At 36.9% G+C, this 23,367-nt stretch overlaps 5 protein-coding genes and 1 long non-coding RNA gene across 6 annotated transcripts; 1 reads left to right on the top strand and 5 right to left on the bottom strand.

Moving 5' to 3' along the window:
* Positions 1-915: 915 nt before the first annotated feature.
* LOC123308962 (histone H2B-like) lies at positions 916-1,363 on the bottom strand. Its single transcript, XM_044891795.1, has one exon. The coding sequence runs from the start codon at positions 1,334-1,336 to the stop codon at positions 965-967; it is 372 nt and encodes a 123-aa protein (XP_044747730.1). The 5' UTR covers positions 1,337-1,363; the 3' UTR covers positions 916-964.
* A 2,113-nt stretch (positions 1,364-3,476) lies between these two features.
* LOC123308948 (histone H1B-like) lies at positions 3,477-4,166 on the bottom strand. The gene has a single exon (XM_044891779.1). The coding sequence runs from the start codon at positions 4,164-4,166 to the stop codon at positions 3,501-3,503; it is 666 nt and encodes a 221-aa protein (XP_044747714.1). The 3' UTR covers positions 3,477-3,500.
* A 6,543-nt stretch (positions 4,167-10,709) lies between these two features.
* On the bottom strand, positions 10,710-11,174 carry LOC123308961 (histone H3). Its single transcript, XM_044891794.1, has one exon. It carries the CDS (start codon positions 11,166-11,168, stop codon positions 10,758-10,760), a length of 411 nt encoding a protein of 136 aa, XP_044747729.1. The 5' UTR covers positions 11,169-11,174; the 3' UTR covers positions 10,710-10,757.
* Positions 11,175-11,410: 236 nt separating this feature from the next.
* On the top strand, positions 11,411-11,808 carry LOC123308958 (histone H4). Its single transcript, XM_044891791.1, has one exon. The coding sequence runs from the start codon at positions 11,439-11,441 to the stop codon at positions 11,748-11,750; it is 312 nt and encodes a 103-aa protein (XP_044747726.1). The 5' UTR covers positions 11,411-11,438; the 3' UTR covers positions 11,751-11,808.
* A 1,079-nt stretch (positions 11,809-12,887) lies between these two features.
* On the bottom strand, positions 12,888-13,315 carry LOC123308956 (histone H2A). Its single transcript, XM_044891788.1, has one exon. The coding sequence runs from the start codon at positions 13,313-13,315 to the stop codon at positions 12,941-12,943; it is 375 nt and encodes a 124-aa protein (XP_044747723.1). The 3' UTR covers positions 12,888-12,940.
* Positions 13,316-17,585: 4,270 nt separating this feature from the next.
* On the bottom strand, positions 17,586-18,258 carry LOC123308965. The gene is made up of 2 exons (XR_006537201.1): positions 18,091-18,258; positions 17,586-18,028 (listed from the first exon to the last, which is right to left on the bottom strand). It is a non-coding gene; the product is annotated as an uncharacterized LOC123308965 (long non-coding RNA).
* Positions 18,259-23,367: the final 5,109 nt, after the last annotated feature.

Genomic DNA, 23,367 nt, shown 5'->3' with positions numbered 1-23,367 from the left:
GAGACCTTGCACATCTTCCCTATGGTTTACTGTTTTATTTGTTTTTATATGTATCATTTCACTTATATTACGGCTGTATTGGCGACATTCATTAGCCAGAATTGAAACTCGCTCAAAGTTGAATTTATGACCTGTCTTAAAAGAATGATCAGCTAAAGCGGTTTTATTCCTATTATCAAAATTGTTAGTGTCACACTTATGTTGTCAAAACTTTCTTTCAAGTACTGCTTCGTTTGGTCAATACAGCGAGTCACAATTATGACAAGGAATTTTATATAATAATTCAGATATAAACTGGTCTGGTACTCTATCCTTCAAACGAATAAAGAAAATTTTCGTGGTCTGTACGTTATAAAATGCATAACTGCAGCCAAAATTCTTGAAAATGTGATTTATTTCATTACTTTATTCAGGGAGGTAAGGAAATCTAAAATATTTGACATCCCTTTTCGGGACTGTTAAAATAAAAATAGGTAACAAACAAAAGTATAATTTAAGTTAATAAGGGTTAGGATTATGTAATTATATACATATAAAACTCACCACATCAGAATACTTGTGAGAATGACATACAGATGTTATAAAAAATATTCCGTGAATCTAAAGCAACATTAAAATTCGGAACGATCGCACAGTTAAATCCATTAGTGTGGTCCAGGCGAGGCGTGCCGAATTTTGTTTTGGATTCACGGAATTTTTGCCGAAGATTTCAAGTGGAATCAATTTCTCAAAAATAGTGTTGAATAAATTCGAACCAAATCTTGAAACCGCAAAGTTTTCGAATTGAGACGCCTTTGTTGAATTTCAGATAATGTTAGACTGAAGGAAATCAACTTTACATAGAGCGGAGCAATTTGCCGATCAAATCTAAGGAAAATAGCAACAGACAAGTTACTAATTATTAGGAAGAACTAATTAGTGGTTCTGAAAAGAACCTATTGGGTTAGAACGTATGTGTTCCACTTCATTTGGAACTGGTGTACTTGGTGACTGCTTTGGTACCTTCGCTGACTGCATGCTTAGCCAGCTCGCCAGGTAAGAGAAGCCGTACCGCAGTCTGAATTTCCCTGCTAGTAATCGTAGAACGTTTATTGTAGTGAGCCAGTCTGCTCGCTTCAGCAGCGATACGTTCGAAGATATCATTCACAAAACTGTTCATAATACTCATGGCTTTGCTAGAAATACCGGTATCGGGATGCACTTGTTTCAATACCTTGTAAATGTAGATGGCGTAGCTTTCTTTCCTCTTCCGTTTCTTCTTCTTGTCACTCTTGGAAATATTTTTCTGGGCCTTGCCCGCCTTTTTAGCTGCTTTTCCGCTAGTTTTCGGAGGCATGACTGTCGATAAATTAATAAAAAATAGTGTTCTCTTACCGATACAAATTATGAGATAGGAAAATCTCACATCTTTGGCTCCGCCCCTGAGTTATATACATGATATATATTTGATAATTTTTTACTCAGTACCTACCATTTGAAAAGTCAATTAAGCTAAAATGTTCGTAGATACTTAATTTTAAATGAATCTGTTTTCAAATGATATTCAATTATCAGATTTCTGCAGAATGCAGAGGATTTTCTGCGAATTCAGCAATAACAGTACCTAATATAAACTGGACCTGTACTTAATTACCCTCGTACCCTTTTTCACAAATGTTTCATTCTATAACACAGATGCCATAAAACTGAAATCTACAACTTTGTCGTCATCCTCTATAACAGTTACGGTTCTTTTTATGGGGCGGCTTCTTTCAAAGAGGTTAATCTTTGCTTCTTTGACGCCTCCTGCCGAATATCTGGAATATTGATGGGACTTATTCGATTCTCAACACATGATAATTGTTATTTTCATATTCAGTTTCTTTATAACTGAACTACAGTACAGAAATTATGAATAAAATGAAATTTCCAAAATGACCTTCATAAATATCAAAATGCAATTAAAATTAGCTTAACCCAAAATTTTTGGTCTGTTATCTGGAAACATGCTCCGGAAACCACCCCAGTTCAATATTCCAATACAACAATTTTGGCTTTTACAAACTAGTTGGTTTATAGTACCATGGTATCTAGAAATCTTATAAATGCAAAAATACGGAAACCACCCCAGTTCAATATTCCAACAATTTTGGTTTTTCAAACTAGTTGGTTTATAGTAAGGTGACCAGACGTCCGTCATTGTGTCGGACAGTCCGTCAATCGTTCAAGAAGTCTGTCACTGGAAAACGTCCGTCATAATCTTGAATTCAATTCAGCATTTTTCTCGAGAATATTCGAGATGGATAATGAAAAAAGTAAGTGATCTTTCAAAAGAATTTCCATTCCTTAAAAAAAAAACAAAACTTGATTCTGAAGTCCAATGTACGAATGTTTGGGTCAATTAAGCACTGCATTTGGAGAGAGAAGAGATATTGTACGGCATGTTTCAAGTTACTGATCAAATATTTCAGACATTCAAATTTTGTTGGTTGATAGTACCATGGTCTTTAGAAATCTTATAAAAGCAAAAAGTTTCATTTTTAAGTTGAGACTCAACGATTAGTGTATGTGTTACTTCACAGTGAAGGTGTTTGAAGTTTTTTCCCTTTTTTCATAACTTTGCTAGTTCTATAGTTCCAGTTGAGTTGAGTAGACACGTGAAATAGGTACCTTGTACCGTGAACTATACTTAGGGTTCCCACCTCTCCCGGAATCACGGGATTCTCCAGGAATTTAGCCCTAAAAATTCGAATCTCCCGGAAGGAATTTCAAATACACATGATTCTCCCGGAATATCAACTTTCTCGAATATAATCTTCAATTTTGTCTCTTTCGACATGTGGCTTCTTCTTCCTGTCAGAGGGTAGAGTCTATTCGGCGCTGCTTTCGTTTTGTCGATTGCTTGTTTGATATGACTTCCTTGATATTCTATCCGGTGCCATCGTACTACCCATCGTATTTTAGCCTCTAACCAAAGCTTAAAATCACACATAATTTTGTAAATGGCATGCGCAGGTTGAATTACAGTTCGATGCTTCCATATGAATGCAGATGTTCATTGTCAATTAGTCAAATAACGAGTTCAATTTCGAAAGAACTGTTCAATCTGAACCGAACCTCGGAATGAGGTTCGCAATTTTTCAATTGCGATGACTATGTTGAGTACTTCGGAACCGAGAGAACATTTATGAAGATATTTAATTTCTGCGGCGTATTGATTTTTTGATCAAAATCGCTATCATTCGATAGCTTGAGTGAAATCTTGAATATTCTGCATCTGAAATTATTCGGCAAAATTCCTGACCGTCAAGTGATTTTTAGAATTCGCGACTTATGTGATAGCATTTTCAAAAATATTTAATTTTCCGAAAAAAATTACCTACCGTGTTCGATGGAAACATCTTTTCCGACATCGTTTCTCTAGCGAGTGAAAATCTATAAAAGTAATATTTGATAAAAAATTCTAGAGGCCCTGAAAAGGACCGGTTTAAAATGTATTTCCTTCCAAAATTAGATTCGTTTTACTTTTTCTTTTTGGGAGACGTAACTTTCTTCGGAGCCGTTACTGATTTGACCGTTTTTGGTTTCGGTGCTTTGGGCTTCTTCGTCGGCGATTTGATTGCCTTCTTAGCTTTAGAGGGAGATTTCGTTAATTTTGGCTTCTTCTTTTCTGTAGCAATAGCCGCTCTCTTTTTCGACCTACTCGCTGTAGATGTAGATCTGGCAAGTGATTTGTTCTTTTTGTCGGCTGCCGTTGTAGGTGATGCATTCTTATTTGCTCCATCGGCCGACTTGACAGATTTTTTCGCAACTTTCTTCGACGCGTTTGTTGTAGATCCGCCAGCGGCCAATTTGAAAGAACCAGACGCTCCTTTTCCTTTGGTCTGAATCAAGGAACCGGACTGTACAGCGGACTTGAGATATTTTCTTATGAACGGTGCAAGTTTTTCAGAATCGACCTTGTAATTCGAACCGATGTATTTCTTGATAGCTTGCAACGAGGATCCGCTCCTTTCTTTCAATCCTTTGATGGCACTGTTAACCATATCGGAAGTTGGGGGATGGCTGGGTTTGACATGTTTCGACTTTGCCGAGGTTTTTTTCTCGGCTTTTTTTAGCGTCTTACCAACAGCACTAGCGGGCGTAGTTGCCTGTCGCACTTCAGACTCGGAGGTTGATGATGACATTGTGTGACCTTAACACTTTTGGTTTGGATTACTTCGGATAGTGGGATCTATATTAGCGAAGTTGACGGAAATTTGACGGGCGATTGGCTCGTAAATTATTGCTAAGGACTTGAAATTGCAAGTTTTCTGCGTAATCTCACGGAATTTGAAGTTTTTTATTTGTACCAATTATTGGGTTCATCATTGCATCGTATTTCGGACGAATGCGATATGGGAAATAGGCCGATATGTCATTTTTGACGGACCGAAACGATTCTTCCCAGACTTGCCGAAGTCGCTCTTGTCATGGTTCCTGGATATTCTCATCATAAGTTGTTATTTCGAAATTTGATTCTCCTTGATCGAACAGTTCATGATAAATAGAACATATTCTTTTATTCATTGACCATCAAAATCCGCATTTTTACTGGAAGTAGCGAAATGTTATTCGACAAAAAAATTTCTAATACTTTGTCGAATCGAGCACTGAATTTCTATCGAGAAAATTCGAAAACTATATGAGATTCTAGGATTGAACGCCCCCACTAAACGAAAAAGATCAAGAAATCGCCTAGATCAACTTAAACCACTTCGGAGCCAGCTCAAACCTCTCCGAAGCCAGCCCTAAACAAAACTTCAGGAAATTGCAACAAAAGATGCCAAAGAAATCAGGGTTGGAAAGAAAATATAAAAGGGTAAAACCATCAAGAGAATTTCATTAAAGGTGAATATTGGCACAAGGAACATGAAATTAAAACACTTATTCTCTCAGCGACGTTTCGGAAATTTATTATTTCCTTCATCAGGCTACTACAAAAGCTAATTGTTACCAAGCATTCAGGTGGAGTCAAAAAATAACGAAAAGGTTGTGAAAAAGTGGTCAAAATATGAAAACTAATGTATGAATAAAATGTGAATAACCGAATGACTGAAAAAAAAGAATCAAATTTTTTTTGTGATAAATTATGTAAAGGCGAAACATCGAATAAAAACTGACATACATTCGTATTATAAGTATCATCTCTTTAATAGATCTTCCTAGAAGATTTTGTTCTCTACATAGCACTTGAAGATTATCTATTATCCTATCTGAATTATCGAACTGAAATTCAACATGTGCATCTGAATTCGAAAACTGTGTACAGTTTCGAGATTTGGGTCGAATTGATCCAACATCCAACTAAAATTCAACATAAGCGTCACAGTTCGAAAACTATGTATAGTTTCAAGATTTGGCTTGGATTAATCTCACAATTCCTTGTGAATTGAAATCATACTTTGTCGAATCGACCACTGAAATCTCAATTCCTATCAGAACTATCAAACTGAAATTCAACACGTACATCTCAATTCGAAAACTGTGTACAGTTTCGAGATTTGGGTCGATTTGATCCAACAGTTTTTGGGAAATTGATTTCACACTTTGCCGAATTGATCACTGAAATCTCAATTCCGATACAAAAATGTTTCAATGACAAAAACGAATAAAGCAACCAACAAAGCTCTGTGATTTGCCCAAATCTTCAAGAACAGAATCAAAACAAATCCTCTTTCTGAGAGGCGTTGTTGCATCATTTCAGTGTCGAGTGGGAGCTTGACCAGAGCAGACGTATTTCATAGTGCTGTTAAAGTGAAAGTAAAAGTGAAAGTGCCCACTAGCAAAGCTACGGAATTTTTTATTCCGTCTGTGAAGTTTGGGTAGGTTCTATACGTGTATGTGTTATCGGAAGTTTAATTCGTTAAAATTTTCAAAGTTGGTGTTCATCTGCCAGAGTCCAGGTCTAGATCGGTGGTTCTGCAGAAAGCATCAGGTGAGCTTATTTTTCGTATCTGTTTCCTGATTTTTCTCGCGTGGAAAGATCTCTGGTGAGTCGTTTCGTTTTTATGCATGAGATATTTTTTTTTCTTGAAAAATTTTATTTCAAATTTCTTTGAGTAGTATAGTAATTATAAATTAGATTTTAAAATTTCTGACCATTCGGACTGCCATTCCGTAATGGAAGAAGACGCGTTAGAAAACGCTTATATCGTGTCAAAAGCAGAAGATTGAGGTGGTCAAAACCCCTAAAAACAAAATTTCCCCACCCTCCAAAAGAGTGAGAAAATTCAGCTCTTCGTCAAATGAAGAGCTCAATAAGAAGAGAGTCGTGACATCCCCAGCCACCAGTGGAGGAGAAAAGAGAGAAGGTCCCCCCAGTTACCCTTAGAGGAACGTCAGAATGGACGTCAATTTCTAACGCGTTAGTGCGAAACGGCATTAATTTTAGCAGAGCGACAGCAGTAAAGGACGGAATTATGATCGTCCCACAAACCCCCCAAGATCCCCGAAGGATGACTGAATTCCTCCAAAAAATCAATAGAGTTTTACACTCTCCAACGAGAAGAGGAGAAGGAAATTTACGCGGTAGTGAGATACCTACCGATATATGCAGATATTCCTACGATCCTTGAGAACCTCAAGGATCAAGGAATCGTTGATGCCGAGGTCATAAGGTTGACCTCGTACATTTCTTAAAAGCCAATGCCCTTACTACTGGTGAAAACTCAGAATAAGGGCATCTTCGGAATCAACAGGCTGTACAACATGAATTGTGTTGTCGAACCAAAGAGAAAGACAGCAGGGCCTGGATAGTGCTATCGCTGTCAACGGTATGGACATGCCCATAGCAAATGCGAATTCCCATGGAATTAGGTGAAATGCTCCGGTAATCACAGCTCCAAGGAGTGTAAGCTTATCGGGAAGAATGACGAACGTAATGCTTCTTGCTTCTTGGTCACGAAAAAGACCTAGAGATCGCCAAGATCGCACCAAACCAGCTCGAGGCCAACCCAAAATACTCCGAAGCCAGTCCAAAACTCTTCGGAAGTTAAGAAACCCCAGGAAACTGCAACCAAAGCAGAGACTAGGAATCCAGACGAAATGACGGAGAAGGCAAAAACCGTCAAAAAAGCCGAAACCAGGAAAGGAATTTCTGGAATCACTGAGGAACTGGATGAGTTCGCGAAAAACCTCCTCAGCACGATGATGCAGAATCTGGAGGAAGAGATTGAGAAGAAGATGCAGCAAATTATTAAGAAATAGTAGAGTGGAAAATACCAACGGGAGAAGACTGAAGATTTATGCTGAAAAACTTAATGCAGTTGTGATAGGACCTGATATACCGACCTACATACCAAGAGTAAATGGACTACCTGATGTACTGGACATTGTCGTAATGAAAGACATCACTGAAGAAATCAGCATTGATACAATAGAAGACCACAATCCCATAGAAGAATTCATAGTGGGACATGGCCCAAGAAACGAAGAAGAGACACAAACCAATGATCGCACAGACTGGGAGAAATATAAGAATTAGATGAAGCAGTTGAAAAATTGGAAAATCAAATAAAAAAAGCCTATGAAGAAAGCACCAATCTCTTGGTAAAACCAATCAACATGGAAATACCCCAAGGGATATAAAGGAACTTTTGAAAAAGAACTCGGACTCAGAAAAATCTACAGAACAACAAAAAGATAAGAAGACGAGAAGAAACTGAATAAGCATAGTCAGATATGATGACAATGAAGTTCTAGAAGAAGAAGTGGAGGCAAACGAAAAACTGATGATGGAACCACCGGAAACCGAAATCATTCCGAAACCGACTTCACCAACAGATATCAAAGAGATCTTATAATGATATTGAAAAACAGGAAAGCGCCGGAAGAAGATAGGATAACGAATTATATGTTGAAGAAATTGCCTAGAAAAGGAATAGCAGCCTTGACGAATATAACAAACGGAGTGATGAGGACCGAATACTACCCGAAGAGATGGAAAACTGCAGAAATGATAGTTTTCAACAAGCCTGTAATGGAACGGAAATTTCCCCAAAATTATAGGCCAATCAGCACTAGGAAAAATCGTCGAGAGGGTTATCGCTAAAAGGCTGAATGAGGAAACAGAAATGTTGAAGTTAATTCCACCCGAACAATTTGGATTTCGACGAGAACATTCGACTGAACTCCAATTGCTACGGCTCATAGAATACCGCACCGAAGGAATGCAGGCCGAGCAGGCCACAGGATTAGTTCTGATGGATATCGAGAGAGATTTTGATAGAGTATGGAACGAAGGCATAATCTACAAGATGAAAAAAGCAGGATATTCGACCAAGTTATGCAAGATTATAAGGAAGTATCTGAGGAATAGAAACTTTAATGTGAAGATAGATGGAGCAACCTCTCAAACCAGACAATTGGAAGCGGGAGTGCCTCAAGGATCGGTACTTGGACATTACGTAAGTAATGTACGTTTATGATATCCCGAAGAATGCTTGAAATATGCTCACCTTGTAGGCAGATGACACAGGAATAGCGTTCAGACATCGACGCTCAGAGATCATACACCAGAGACTGCAGGAAGCCATAGATGAATTACTCAAATGGTGCATCAAATGGAAAATCCAAATCAATGGAAGGAAGACTCAAGCAATATTACTGCAAAAGAGAAGATTGAAGATGGAAGAAAACCTTGAAGTTGATGGAGAAGAGGTTGAATGGAAAAATGAAGTAACATACCTAGGAGTGAAGCTTGACAGAGGACTAACTTGGAAAAAAAAACCACATCAAATGTGCAGTTGATAAATCAAAAGGCGCAATGAGTAGACTTTATCCAATCATAGGCAGAAGAGGTCATGTGAATAAGAACATCAAGTTGAATTTTTGTCACGAAAATAACCTTAATTTGCTTCAGAGTAAGATTTTTTGTCTTGAATTGATTGTACAAAACACAGTGTTGAATATACGGGGTGTTGAACGATTCGATAGGTTCAATAATTTTAGGGGTATATTTCCTGAATAATTTTAGTGCAAAAACCTCATATAAAAATAGGTACGCAAAAGCTTAGTTACGGACGCTTTCCAAATTTTGAGCGGGTATCAAAAAACATTGAATTTCTCTTCAATAATTGTTCAGTTATGCGATTTCCAGTCAACTTTTTCCTTACCGAATATATCGAAGAACTAACAACAGAGAATCAATCATTGAATGGTCGAAAATAATTCATAATTCGATGAGTTGCTCATAACTGAATTATGGATTCAAAACGAATCGATATCGAATTTTCAATAAAGAAGTGTTTATTCCACGTTCAGCTTTGTGCTGAACCAGGCACAAAAATGTTTCATTCCAGCCCTGTCGGTCCCAAAAATTCTGATCACTTGGGCTGAAGAAAGCAGATTTCTTCTAGAATAAAATGCCCCAAAATTTCTCGACTGACTCAGCATCATATACTTCTCTTAATATCCAATATGCACCGCCACTTTACGGCGGTAAAGTTTCGGCTTCAATCTGATGAACTGGGTTATTCCTCTAAGGGGGTTAATACTCAAGGCTGGTACATATAGTCCGACACCCAAAACGTTATTTTCACGTAAATTTTAGGAGGATGTTATAAATCTTGTATGTATTGAATTTTCTGCAAGAGTCGAGTACCACCCGTCCTTTTGTTATTATAAAATTAACCCTCGTAAAAACTGGTCGCCTGTTTGGCCATAAATCACAATGCAGGAGCTAAGTGAATTGTAATTGGCTACTCAGAAATGGATGGGTGGAGTTTGATGAGAGGCGGGTGAATTAATCTCATTTCCTTCAAAAATCCAGGATAATTGAAAAAAATTCAAATTTTTTTTTTCGTTATCATGAAGGTCTTTTTAAGAAAATACTCATGTTGATTATTTCGAACCATCACTTTTGCATTCGAATTTATACTCGTATATAAATATGTACCACCATTTTCAAACTGAGTTTAACAGAAAAATATTAATTTTTTTTTCAAAAACGAAACGTGAGTCTCTTTGTTCATTCCTTCTGATTATACATGTTAAAAATGAGATGAATTCATCCCTCCGTTTTTGAATTAAGATGGAAATGAATTGTGAAGCATAGGGCAAATGAAAGTGTTGTACAACCTTAAACTGTCAGTAAGGACTCATACAACAGGTATGAGTTCCGCGTACACTTAGCCATGAATTGTTATGAATAGACCGATTTATAGGAACCTAAAATCTGAAACCATTTCAAGATTTGATTCGAATTGATTCAATAGTTGGTGGTTTTATATTTTGTCGAATCGAGAATCGGCAATGTTTCAATCTCGAAAGCTAGGAAAACTTCAATAAAGAATAACATAAAGAAAGACCCATTATTGACTTCTTTTCCCGATATTGAAATCTATTGAGAATCGGCAAACTACAATTCGGAAAATTTTCAAGAATTCGTCTGATGAAGGATTCTGATGTGACTCCGAAACATTACGAAATCTTATCAAAAATTCCCTTTTCCGTTCAGTGTCAGTCAGGCAATAATTTCTAGCATTTGAATTGCTCGCGACACATGAGTGCGTGAGCAAATCGATTACATATTTCAACAGAGGCTCCGAGAAAAATTCAGAAAAAGATTTAAAGAAATTGCTTTCACACTTTGTCGAATCGACCACTGAAATTTCCATCCGTATCGGAAGTATCGAACTGTATGAGCCTGGCGATCGAAGTATCGTACGAGTAAAAAAAATCATCTTGAGTTTTGTGGTTCTGAAAAGAACCGATATGTAAGATTCCCGAATCGAAATTTAGGCACGTTCACCCCTGATACGTCTAGCAAGTTGAATGTCCTTCGGCATGATAGTTACTCTTTTGGCGTGGATCGCACACAAGTTGGTATCCTCGAAAAGTCCAACCAAATAAGCTTCGCTAGCTTCTTGAAGTGCCATTACGGCGGAACTTTGAAATCTGAGATCAGTTTTGAAATCCTGAGCGATCTCACGTACCAACCTCTGGAAGGGCAATTTACGGATCAGCAACTCGGTACTTTTCTGATAACGTCGTATCTCACGTAAAGCAACGGTTCCCGGACGGTAACGGTGAGGTTTCTTCACACCGCCAGTGGCTGGAGCACTTTTACGTGCAGCTTTGGTGGCTAATTGTTTTCGCGGAGCCTTACCCCCGGTCGACTTTCTAGCAGTCTGCTTAGTACGAGCCATAATGTAAGATATCGAACACTCTACCTATTTCTCTACACGATCTGTTCCGTGGCACGGATAAATAATTCTATCCGTCCCCACCACCGTCTGCCCATATATATAGACTACGTCGCCGTTCCAATGCGTATCTGAACATCTATTGGATGCTACGAAATTTCTGTGGTGGGGCGGCTGTAGTTTATAAATACTGGTCGGAGAGTAGTTTTCTGTTATTCGGTTTTCATTAACGTATTGATTCTGTACTTCGACTTTTCCAAACGTTCATCAGACATGACTGGTCGAGGTAAAGGTGGTAAGGGTTTGGGCAAAGGTGGAGCCAAGCGTCATAGGAAAGTACTCCGAGACAACATCCAAGGTATCACCAAACCAGCTATCAGGAGATTGGCTAGGCGTGGAGGTGTCAAGCGTATTTCTGGTCTCATTTACGAAGAAACTCGTGGAGTGTTGAAGGTGTTTCTGGAAAATGTTATCAGGGACGCTGTCACATATACCGAACATGCAAAAAGAAAAACTGTTACCGCCATGGACGTTGTATATGCCCTCAAACGTCAAGGACGTACATTGTACGGTTTCGGCGGTTGAATGAGTTATTATTCAGGTCGTAGTATAACGGTCCTTCTCAGGACCACAACGATAAAATGGTTCGTTTTATCCAATATCAATGTCTATTGCTGCCAAATTGTCTATTCGTATCATTTACTATGAAGGAGCAGGTACTTTTGTTTCGGATTTTGTATTCGAAGTCTCTCCTGGAAAACTTACAATTGAAGAATTTATCGATGTCCATTAAGAGTTCATCATAATAGAAATGTGTCTTTCAGTTTTAATTTTGTCACGATTTTTTATGAGCGAAAATTGAGAAGAGACATTTAATGTATGTTTCTCACCTGTTGATATTCATAATCAAACCCGTACAAATAAAAGGGCAACAGTAAGCCTCATATTTAGTTAGATACTTCCGATAGAAATTTAGTTTTCAGTGGTCGATTCGACAAAGTATCAAACCAATTTCTCAATTTTTTTTGGGTTTTCACTCGGTCTGAAACAAAATAAATTAAAAAATTGAAATAATCGATTTGCTCCTGCCTAAATTCTTGCACTAATGTGTCAGGAACCAATCAGATGGAAGATTTTGTTGACCTACTGACAATGAACGAAAAATTGAACTTTTTGGTAAAATTTCGTTTTTTTGGAATCTATATCAGAATCCTTCATCTGACGAATTCTTGAAAATCTTCAAAAGTTTAGTGTATCTCTTGACATTTGTCGCTTAGACAAATGTATGAAACCAATTTCCCAAAAACCCATTCGAACCAAATCTTGAAATCGGACATAGTTTTCGAATTGGAATGCGCTTGTTGAATTTCTGTTCGATACCGTCATTTGGAATGTACTTTCTCGTGGTCGAGTATCAGATCAATTTCTGAAATATTGTATGATCAATTCGAGGTGGACCGAAAGTTTTTGGGCAATTGATAACCTACTGTGTAGAATGGACCGTTGAAGTATGCATTTGTACTGAAAGTAGAAATTCAGCGCGTTGAACCGGAAGATTTGTACTTGAAGTAGCGAACTGTAATAATACAACAAGGCATCTCAATACAAAAACTACGTGTCATTACGACATTCAGTTCTTCTCGAAATCTGCTGGAGGGGACTGAGATCGAGTTACCTCATCGTCGTTCAAATATCATAGCGAACTTCTTTAGCGATACTGTGTTGCGGCCCTGAAAAGGGCCTTTCGACAGAGAGTTGATCGTGCTGCGAATTATTTACGATTTCTTTTCGGTCTTTTTCGGCAAAAGTACCGCTTGGATATTTGGTAAAACTCCGCCCTGGGCAATAGTGACTCCAGAGAGTAATTTGTTCAATTCTTCGTCGTTTCTAATGGCCAACTGAAGATGGCGTGGAATGATCCTAGTCTTCTTGTTGTCTCTAGCGGCGTTACCGGCCAATTCCAATACTTCAGCAGCGAGATATTCCATCACGGCTGCCAGGTAAACGGGTGCTCCCGCTCCTACTCGTTCGGCGTAATTTCCCTTTCGCAACAATCGATGGATACGTCCAACGGGAAACTGCAATCCCGCTCTATTTGAACGAGACTTCGCTTTACCCTTAACTTTACCACCTTTGCCACGACCCGACATGATCAACGAATATATCAACAGTTACTAAGCGTAGTTAGATAAATTTTCGTGATGAATTTTATTGCATTACAATCGTGCTTGATATTCATGCTATTTTCATTCCGCCAATTAGCGGACGCCATCAGATAGACGCTCTAGAAGGGGCGGGTCCGTGTTCCGTCAATCTAGAGATTGACGCTAGAAATTTTATGATACTTAGTCGAATCGACCGCTGAAATCTTCATTTAACAAGAGATATAGATGCTGGAGTACCCCAAGGATCAGTACTTGGGCCACTTCCGTTCAACATATACATTCTCGATTTTCCCAAGAATCCAAGAACCATGCTTATATGATGTGACGACACAGGCTCAGCAACTCGACACCGCAACCCAGAAGTGATAGAACGAGTTCTACAAGAAACGATTGACGAAGCAAATGACTGGTGCATAAGGTGGAAAATCAAGCTCAATTGACAGAAGCCAAGCAATATTACTACAGAAGAGAAGACTGCGACCTACAGCGAATCTAGAAATTGACGGCGAAGAAATCGATTGGAAAAATGAAGCCAAATATTTATTAAATATTCATATCAAACTAGCAATCGACAAAACGAAAGCAGCGATGAATAGACTCTACCCTCTGATAGGAAGAAGAAGAAGCCACATGCCGAAAGAGACAAAATTGAAAATTATTAAAGCCGTTGCTAGGCCTCAACTGACTTATGGATCAGTTGCCTGGAGTTTCGCGGCAAAGAGCCATATCAAAAAAATTCAGGCCACTGAAAACAAGCTGCTACGATGTGCACCTTGGTTTGTCAGGAATAGACAGAATTTTAGGGACCTAAAATGGAAAACCATAACGGAATTCATGAACAGAAAAGCAGATGAATTATTCGAAACAGCGAAAAACCACCCCAATCAAGAATCGAAGGTTCGAATATGGCGGACGGAGAAGACGCGATGTCGGATGTGTCCGATGAAAATGACCCGAGACTCAGAGTTTTATAAATGTTGTGCAACCAAAAGCTGCAAGTTCAAAGTCTGCATACAATGCTTTCCGATTTTTCATCAAGTATGTGCGAAAATAAATACAAATTTGAAATTTTTGGGTGGAAACAAAGTTTTATGTTGCGCCGTGACAGGTGAACAAGAAGAAATGGAGGGAACAGAAACATAACAAAACGCAATGGAAATAAGGTACCTCAAACACTCACTGTAAAAAACAAGAGACAAAAATGAAATTCTGAAACTTAACAACAACCTGCTGATGGAAAAAATCAAAATGCTGGAAAATGAAGAACCCAAAATAGGGGTAAACATCACTGAAAACAACGCACCTACCACAAACAGACCGTTCGAAGAGCCAAGGACAGATACATCAAACAATAAAACAACAGAAGCCTACACATACGCTAAAGCGACTATGTCCGCAACTAGACAACAGAGGGGGTAATAGTTCCGAAAATACAGATCAGAACAACACTCCGAACACAGAGGCGAGTAGTTCCTAAGAACCTTAGAATATAGAATAACAGGAAGGAGCATATTGCTCATCTCAATTTGACCGGAATGGAGGAGAAATATGGCCGACATATATTTCCGTTTCAACAGTGACGTAGGACAATGAAGTTTCCAAAAAACTAACTTCAATAGTCAGTTGATTCTGATTAATCAAAAAAATTAGGAAAGCACTGACGTAAAGTCAGAAGCTTTTTCAAGCTCGTTCAAATTGATAATCAAAGCGGAAATTCACCCCGCCTAACACTGCTTGGCTAGATACTTAATGGTATTAAGGTCTATGACTTAACATCACCTACGCCCATGGAGTGTTATTGTCATGAGATAACCTTGTTATATGTCATGAAATTCAGGAACTCATAATTAATACCTGATATTCAGCTTAAAAAAATCACCTACCTATGAATTATTCACGCTACAATATCCAAAATTCTTATTTTCAGTAAATTTCAAGAATCCGAATTACCAAAATTAAGTTGAAACATCACTTTGTTCATTTGGCCACAGATAACAGAATCATTTGACTTCCAAGTCTGCCACTTTCAAAATTAAAATTTGGAAGACCAATATGGCCGTTTCCGTCGCACAATTCCCGTCACATTTATTCGAAAAAGCTCCTTCCTGATATTCTATGTTCTAAGCTAAGAACTAAGATGTCTAAAACACTGGTGTGTGCACTTGTCACTTTTTGCAAGTATTCAGTTTCGTGGCTGCGCCACCATGTCATTTGCTTGGTTCTATCCTTGTTCCACCAAAGGAAGTCCAATGATACTCTCTCGTTTTATTTTGTTTTGCGTTGATATAGAATGTCGATCAACGTCCAACGAGTTCAAAATATGAACTTGAACTGGTGCATTTTGTCAGCTGTTAAGGAATATTTGTGCCTTATAATTCAATTTTCGTTGTAAAAACAAATCTGTCAATATTTCAACACTATCGAATAAGGGTTCGAATGAGGATTTACTGTTCTTCTTCAAGATAATTTCTGTTTGACAACTTGAATTCGTGAGGGGGGTAATTCAATATGATTTTAATAAAACACAGTTAATTGGTCAAATATCCAATATATTCAGTTGACGGAAAGGAAATTTTCACTATATCTACTCAGGAAGAATATTTGAAGTAACATACTCGAATAGATTTATGTTTTTCTGATTCTCAATACATGCTCACAATTCACATTACATATTTCCAATACAGTTTCTTTGAAATATTGCTGAAGTTTCCATAAAACTTAGCTATATCAGTCCCGAATGTTCGTTCATCTGATTTGGTTCTGCTTCAAATTCCAACAACACCGAATTCTTAGCTGTAACTCTTGATTGTCCATATGGAAAACTGAACTTACTGAACGACATGTTGAATAAATGAATGTTCTACACCCCTTTCTCGAAACTAATACATTTTCACACACCAACAATCGCTTATAAATACAACATATTCGTACGTCGTAGGAAATTATTTTCAAATATCAAATGACAATGCTCTGTCAAATTCTAAACAGCGCTACCTACAGTGAAAAAAACGAAACTGATCCCATATCCCCACGAAATTAAAAACAAAATCGAATCAGTGAATACACCAGAGTTTTAGACATCTTACTAAGAACGTATAGCCCCAAGGAAGAAATACTAAACATAAACTGGAACAACACAAAGCAGACAAATCGAAGGTGACGAATACACAGGAGTAAATCGTCGAAGGAATACAAGAACTTACCACGGAAAAAATATCGGCACAGGACAAAATTCGAAAGGATTCTCGGGAGAAGAGAAAAAGTTTTGGCTTTATATGAACAGAGTTAAGAGAAACACAACAGAGATAATGATAAAAGAATACCTTTCCAATAAACAAGGATTTGAACAGGCGGAAATTACAGTGAGAGAGAAATATCGTAGAGCGAAGAAAGGGCGAAAAGATTTTTAATAACAGCACCATTTGAAAAGAAAGAGGAAATGTACGAATCCGACTTTTGGTCAGCAGGAGTAGGCATCAAAAGATTTGATATCTCCAAGCATAAAGACATGATGAGGCTGGAATAGTCCGAGAGCTGGCGACGAAAATCGGCAAGAGTTTTGTAATGGCTCATATTTAACCCTACATTACTCGCGTGGTCTACGATTGTAGACCATAACTATTCGAACGAAAAAATGTTGAAATCTGAGACATTGAAGTTTTCTCGATTTCCTCTCAAAGAGAAGCATTATTTTATCACAAAGTTTCAATTATATGAATAACAAGTGGTCAAATAAACGATATCATCATAGATAATCTTTGAAATATATCAACGTAGGTAATATTCAAAGTTAAAATAAATATGGTCTACACTTGTAGACCACGCGAGTGAATACGATCTAAAAGAGGGCGCGACTAACGCAGGGTTAAATATTAGGTAGTTAGTTTTGGTGGTGTACATGAGTCAGCGCCCACTCTCAAGGTCAGGTAGTGGAACATCTGGCGGCGACGCTCTTTGATTTATGTAAAATTACAATATCCGTACTTTGAGTGACTGCTGACCGCCTCTGTTCTATTGATATGTGGTCTGACTATTTCATTCTCAAATAATGCATGATATTTGAACAATAAATGCATTTTCACCCATTACAAATCTCTTGAAACGACATCGTTACGTGCTACGGTATTTTCTGTCTTAAATTCAGTTTCTGTGATAATACAACGAAATCAATAATTTTGTAATTTACAATATCAAATTTATTATGAGACACTCAATCAGGGTTGGGTTTGACGCCTTAATAATAATAAAACTCAGGTTTCATAACTGCATACTAACCAATCTATTGACTACAGGATTAACCTTTACATGCAAAAAAATCCTTAATACTATAGGGTAAAATTTTATGAACAATTTTGAAAATTTTTGTACAAATGGCTATTGAAAACTAAGTAAGTGAAATAGCGGCACTTAGAACAATGTTCACTATTTGTTATCAATACTGAAGTGACAACTGATAATTAAAGAAATGAATGCTACTATAACCAGGTATGATAAGGAACTTATCTTAAATCAGGATGACCTCCCCTCGCAAGTGAAACGCACCAAACCAAGTATGGAATGAATCTTTCCTAGACAAGCTATGATCCATAAAACCAATATGACCCAGGAGGTATGCACCATTCACCCCAAAATTTCCTTTCCAAAACTCGAACGGGTTTAAATAAGTCCAAAGGTGAAAATTACAGTACGAAAAAAAATCTGAGGATGAAATTAGAAAAAAAAGATTTACTAGTTTTGAATTTAATTTGCATGTAACTTACCCTCGTAGTCGAGGATTTTTTCACTCAATTGCAGTTGAATAAAATTCGACTTGGCTATCCAAATTTAATTGCTAACGCCTTAATCAGCAGAATTAATTCAGCTATAAAAATACTCAAAAATGCTGTTCAATAAACTCTATTGTTTTTCGAAATTTTTAAATTCACTGCGCAACGGCTACGATGGAAAAAGAACGAAATTCGAAATGAATCTAATGTAGAACTCGACTCAAGAGATAAGCGATATAAAAAAATTGAAGAAAAAAATTTAGTTGTTTACACATATTAATTCTAATGCAAAATTGAATTTAACGGATCTTATAACATGACATCTACTGGGAATGCAACATACCTCCTGCGTTACAGAAATCTTTAACAAACAAGATAAAACTGTAAAGAATAAAAATCGAACTGTATCATACCTCCCCTTCCCATGATATAAAAATCGAAGATTTTTTTTCAAAAAAAGCAAACAAATAGTCGGTGTCATCAACATGAGAGAGGAAAATTCATCCCAACTATTGACCATCATCAAGAGTTCTATCAGGCTTAAGTTGAGACACATGCCAAAATCCCTTAGAAACTCCCGAATCATCTCTCAGTTCATAAGCATTAACCCCAAGCTTTTCTGATACTCTATACGGACCACAAAATTTATCACCTAACTTCGCTGAAAAATCTTTCACACTGGATGACAAAGAATGTGACTTCACCCAAACATAATCATTAACATTATATCGTTGAGGTCTATGTCTTAAATTATAATCGTGTTTGGTTTTCTCATGAGCTTTCACCAATTTATCCTTCACAAATAGTCTTAACTTCTCCATCCTCAACATTTTTGCCGAACCATCCTCTAAAGACTTGTTTTCCACCGTATCGAAAAAGGTGTATTATCAACAACTTCATGTTTTGCTGTTCGATATGCACAAGCTAATTGGGGTAAATATTTGTCCCATTTTTTGTGGTTTTCTTCAATTTAACTAGCTATCATCGTTTTTATGACTCTATTAGATCTTTCTGAAAAATTTGGTTCCGGGTGGTAAAGAGGATTATAAAATACTTTGACATGATATTCATCCAACAACTTCTTAAATTCTCTACTTTTAAATTGATTTGGCAACAGCGCCTACTCACAGCCTTGAGCCTTCTAAAGGAATAGCCCGGAACAACGCCACAGCGGCAACGTCGCCTGTAGGCACAGAAATTCGAAGCGTAAGCCATAGGCAAACTCTCTCTGCGTAAGCCATTGAACTCTAAGAGAACTGGAAGGGCCTCTTAGGTACTGAAATACGACGAAAAGTGTGTCCAACTGAGACGGAAGATAAACCAATTGACAGAGCGCAGAGAGAGATAGATTTCTCTACATCTTCCCTTTCAGTCTTCCTCAGTTTGCCTGCATGCCCTTCCAGTTCTTTTAGTGTTCAATGGCGTAAGCGTACGTCGAGAATGTCGAGATATCATTCAGTACAGCAGTTAGTTCGAAAGGTTTCACTCGTGGTGTTGTTTATGTTCGATAAATCGTTGAATTTTCGTGAAAAACCGGCGTGAAATAAGTGCGATATAGTTTGAAGTGAAGCGGATCTAGTCTAGTTCTGGGCGAATCTTCTTCCGAAATTTGGGTGAGATAATTTGATATCGAGATCAACTACTGTGGAAAATGGTGTGAAAATGTTGTTTTCCCTCCTGCAGGAGCAATCATTTTTTTCCAAAAACAGAAATGATGCGAGTTGTTTCAAGTTTCCAAAAGATGAAAACCTTAAGCTTATGCGTAAAAGCCTCGGTAAAAGCTATCCCACGAAAAAATTTCACTCCAAGCACTTATAGCGTCGCTCGAGCCTCGCTTATAGCTCGGTTCGCGAGAAACATTTTGAGGAAAGTGATATTACTAGGGATGAGAAATATTTACTTCCGGATGGAACCACTAAAATGTTATTATTGAAAAATCCAAAACTACAACCAGACGCTTTCCCAAAAATTCTTCTAAATTTGCCAAAATCTCTTTCGAAATCAACCCCAAAAGTTGGGACCGGTCCCCAGCTTAGAAGGAATGAGATTATTAGTTTAGTAGACAGGATAATGAAATAGAAACCTTCATGAGTTCAGATATTAGTAAAGATTTTGATGACCTTGATAACAACTAGGTATCTATTCCACTAAAACTCAAGTATCTGGATTGTAGGTTAAGAAATTAGAGAATTAGATTTATTTTTATATACTTAATTTTGAGAAATCATTATCTGTAGATGTTTTAGTTCAAATCGATAGGAGCCTTTTGAACCATTTGAAATTTTAAAATTGTTCATAAAAAATTTCCATGTCATGATTTAAAATGGATTCGTTCTTTTGATCATATCCTCAGTAGGTGGTCTCAACTTACAAATTTACTTGCTAGATATAAAAATCTAACTATGAGATTTCAGCAACTGTAACATCAAGATTTATTGAAAAATTCTTTATTTTCTTCAGAGGCATTTTCAGTGGATAGTTTTAATTAAAATTTTAATAATCTCAGACAAGTAGAAATCATTACAGATCAATTGAGAAAATCATTAGGAATAAAATTAAGTACTCATCAAGTACAATAATAATGTCATTTATGTTATATTCTCAGTCAGCATCTTGTTTCGAATCAATGAGAAAATTTTTGATTTGTCCTACTAAGAGGTATTTGAGATTAATTTCAACTTCTTCGCTAATTCTCACAGTGGTAATAAAAACTACCTCTCGAATGTATCCTGTAATTTGCCATTATTAGATCGTGTCGTCGGTCTTTTAGTTGAAAATAATCAACACTAGGTACTATGAGTCAAAAATTTCATTGATTTATTTAATTGTATATTTGTTGTGCTCAAGAATTTATATTTTGTATGGCGAGAGATGACCCTACACCTTCTCGTGGTTCTTGCTGAACAATAAATTGAATAATGTATTTGAGAAATATCTTTCAATTTCAAATTTATTATGAGATTCAAGTGCCGAAGTAACTCAGATATTCGATTTATTGACCAACTAGGGTCTGATGTTGTTTATTAATGTTAATTCTTTCAACAAATCATCAACTCAATTACTACGCTATCGTTTAAAATTCGAAATAATACAGTATATTAATAAAAATCCCATAAAAGTTTACGACCTTCCTCGTTCGTCGCAGACTGCATAGACATCCATCTTTGTCTATCTCATCGAGATAATGTATTTGTTGTCCTTTATTATCAACGCACATTTCAGTCGATGTTGCCAACTTGTGCAATTGAATCCAAACGCTTTAAATTTAAAATACCCATTTTTATTTTTCATTTTTAAGTTCTTAAAACAGTTTTTTTTTGGAAAGGTTGAAATAGTTATTTCAAAATGTGACGTTTAAAGATATTTCATAAAAAAAACATAATTTTCGTCAGAAGGAGTATTCCCTATTCAGGCCACTGAAAACAAGCTGCTACCATGTGCAATAGATGCACCTTGGTTTAGGGATGGCTGATCCAAACAATTTCATGGATCAGTTCCGACCTGATCCGGTCCAGAGAAATTACTAGTCCAAAGATCAGTTCCAGTCCAGTTTCTAGTCCGGACATATTCGATAAATCGATAACACCAACAATACTCGGTGTCACGATGGAATAATTTTTTTTTTAGTATCGTGACTCTGTGTTGTTGAGATCTTCTTCCACAGCTACAGCTTTTTGTGGATACTTGGATTACGGGGTACTGGCAGCGTTGCCATTTGTACGAAAATGATCGTTTTGTACGATATTTGTTTACTCAGTAGCTACCATTTGAAAATACAATTAAACTAAAATGTTCGTAGATACTAAAATTTTAATGAATCCGTTTTTAAATGATATTCAATTAACAGATTGCTGCAGAATGCAGAGGATTTTCTGCGAATTCAGTAATAACAGTACCTACCTAATATAAACTGGACCTGTACATAATTACCCTCGTGCTTGTAGGCAAACTATTTCACAAATGTTTCATTCTGTGACGCAGATGCCATAAAACTAAAATCTACAACTTTGTCGGCATTCTCTATAACAGTTACGGTTCCTTTTATGGGGCGGCTTCTTTGAAAGAGGCTAATCTTTGCTTTGACGCTTCCTGCCGAATATCTGGAATATTGTTGGGGCTTCTTTGATTCTCAACACATGATAATTGTTCTTTTCATATTGAGTTTCTTTATAACTAAACTTACAGAAATTATGAATAAGTTGAAATTTCCAAAATGACCTTCATAAATATCGAAATGCAATTAAATTTTGGCCTGTTATCCGGAAACATGCTCCGGGAACCACCCCAGGTCAATATTCCAATCCAACAATTTTGGCTTTTCCAAACTAGTTGGTTTATACTACCATGGTCTCTAGAAATCTTATAAATGCAAAAATCCGGAAACCACACCAGTTCAATATTCCAACAATTTTGGCTTTTCCAAACTGGTTGATTTATAGTAAGGTTACCAGACGTCCGTCATTGTGACCGACAGTCCGTCAACTTTGAAGTTATAATCCTTTCTACGTGCGTCAAATAATTTTCTGTTATATTGGTGGTATTTTATACTATTTTCCAATGCAGTCTTTCTATCTCCCTTCAAATTATACTTCACTCCTACTTTCAATTCCTGGATATTGATCGGTTGAAATTTTTTTATGTTTCCCTCTTTCAAAACTGTTTGATAATTTTATGATATCTGAGCTCATTTGTGTTTTAGAAGTCAGAATAAATGCATATCTTGAAAAGTGATCCACTAATAAATGCAGATATTTTTTGGTTGATCTACTTCCGCCAAATCCAACAATTTTATCTATAGATACTACAGTCAAAACCGGTTATAACGACATTGAAGGGACTGAAAAATATGGACGCTATATCCGGTAGTCGTTTTAAGCAGTATTTCTTTATTTCGATGAACATTTATTTTGAACCGGTATTTTCTATATGGACCATTTTCCGAATAAAAGAACAGAAGTCAAAACGAAGAATACATAGATACATAATTATTTTTCGAAATAATCGGTAATTTTGGTTTGATTATTTTTGAGCTTAGTTTCGAAAGCATTTTGGTTTTTGGTTGGTTTTTGAAAGCAATAAATAATAACTGCTGCAGGATCGGACCACCTATTGGATCGTTCAAGTTTCACTGAATTGTTTTCAAATAAGGCTTTTATTTTAGTCTTATTCTTCCAAATCGTTGGTATTGTAGAGTGTGAGACGCCACATTTCTTAGCAATATTCCGATTCTGCTCACCATTTTCTAATCTCCATATAATGTGTAATTTTTCT

The sequence above is a fragment of the Coccinella septempunctata genome, chromosome 3, assembly GCF_907165205.1.
Source record: "Coccinella septempunctata chromosome 3, icCocSept1.1, whole genome shotgun sequence".
NCBI lineage: Eukaryota > Metazoa > Arthropoda > Insecta > Coleoptera > Coccinellidae > Coccinella > Coccinella septempunctata.
The sequence above is the reverse complement of the archived record's forward strand: the minus strand, read 5'-3'. Positions and strand labels throughout refer to the sequence as shown.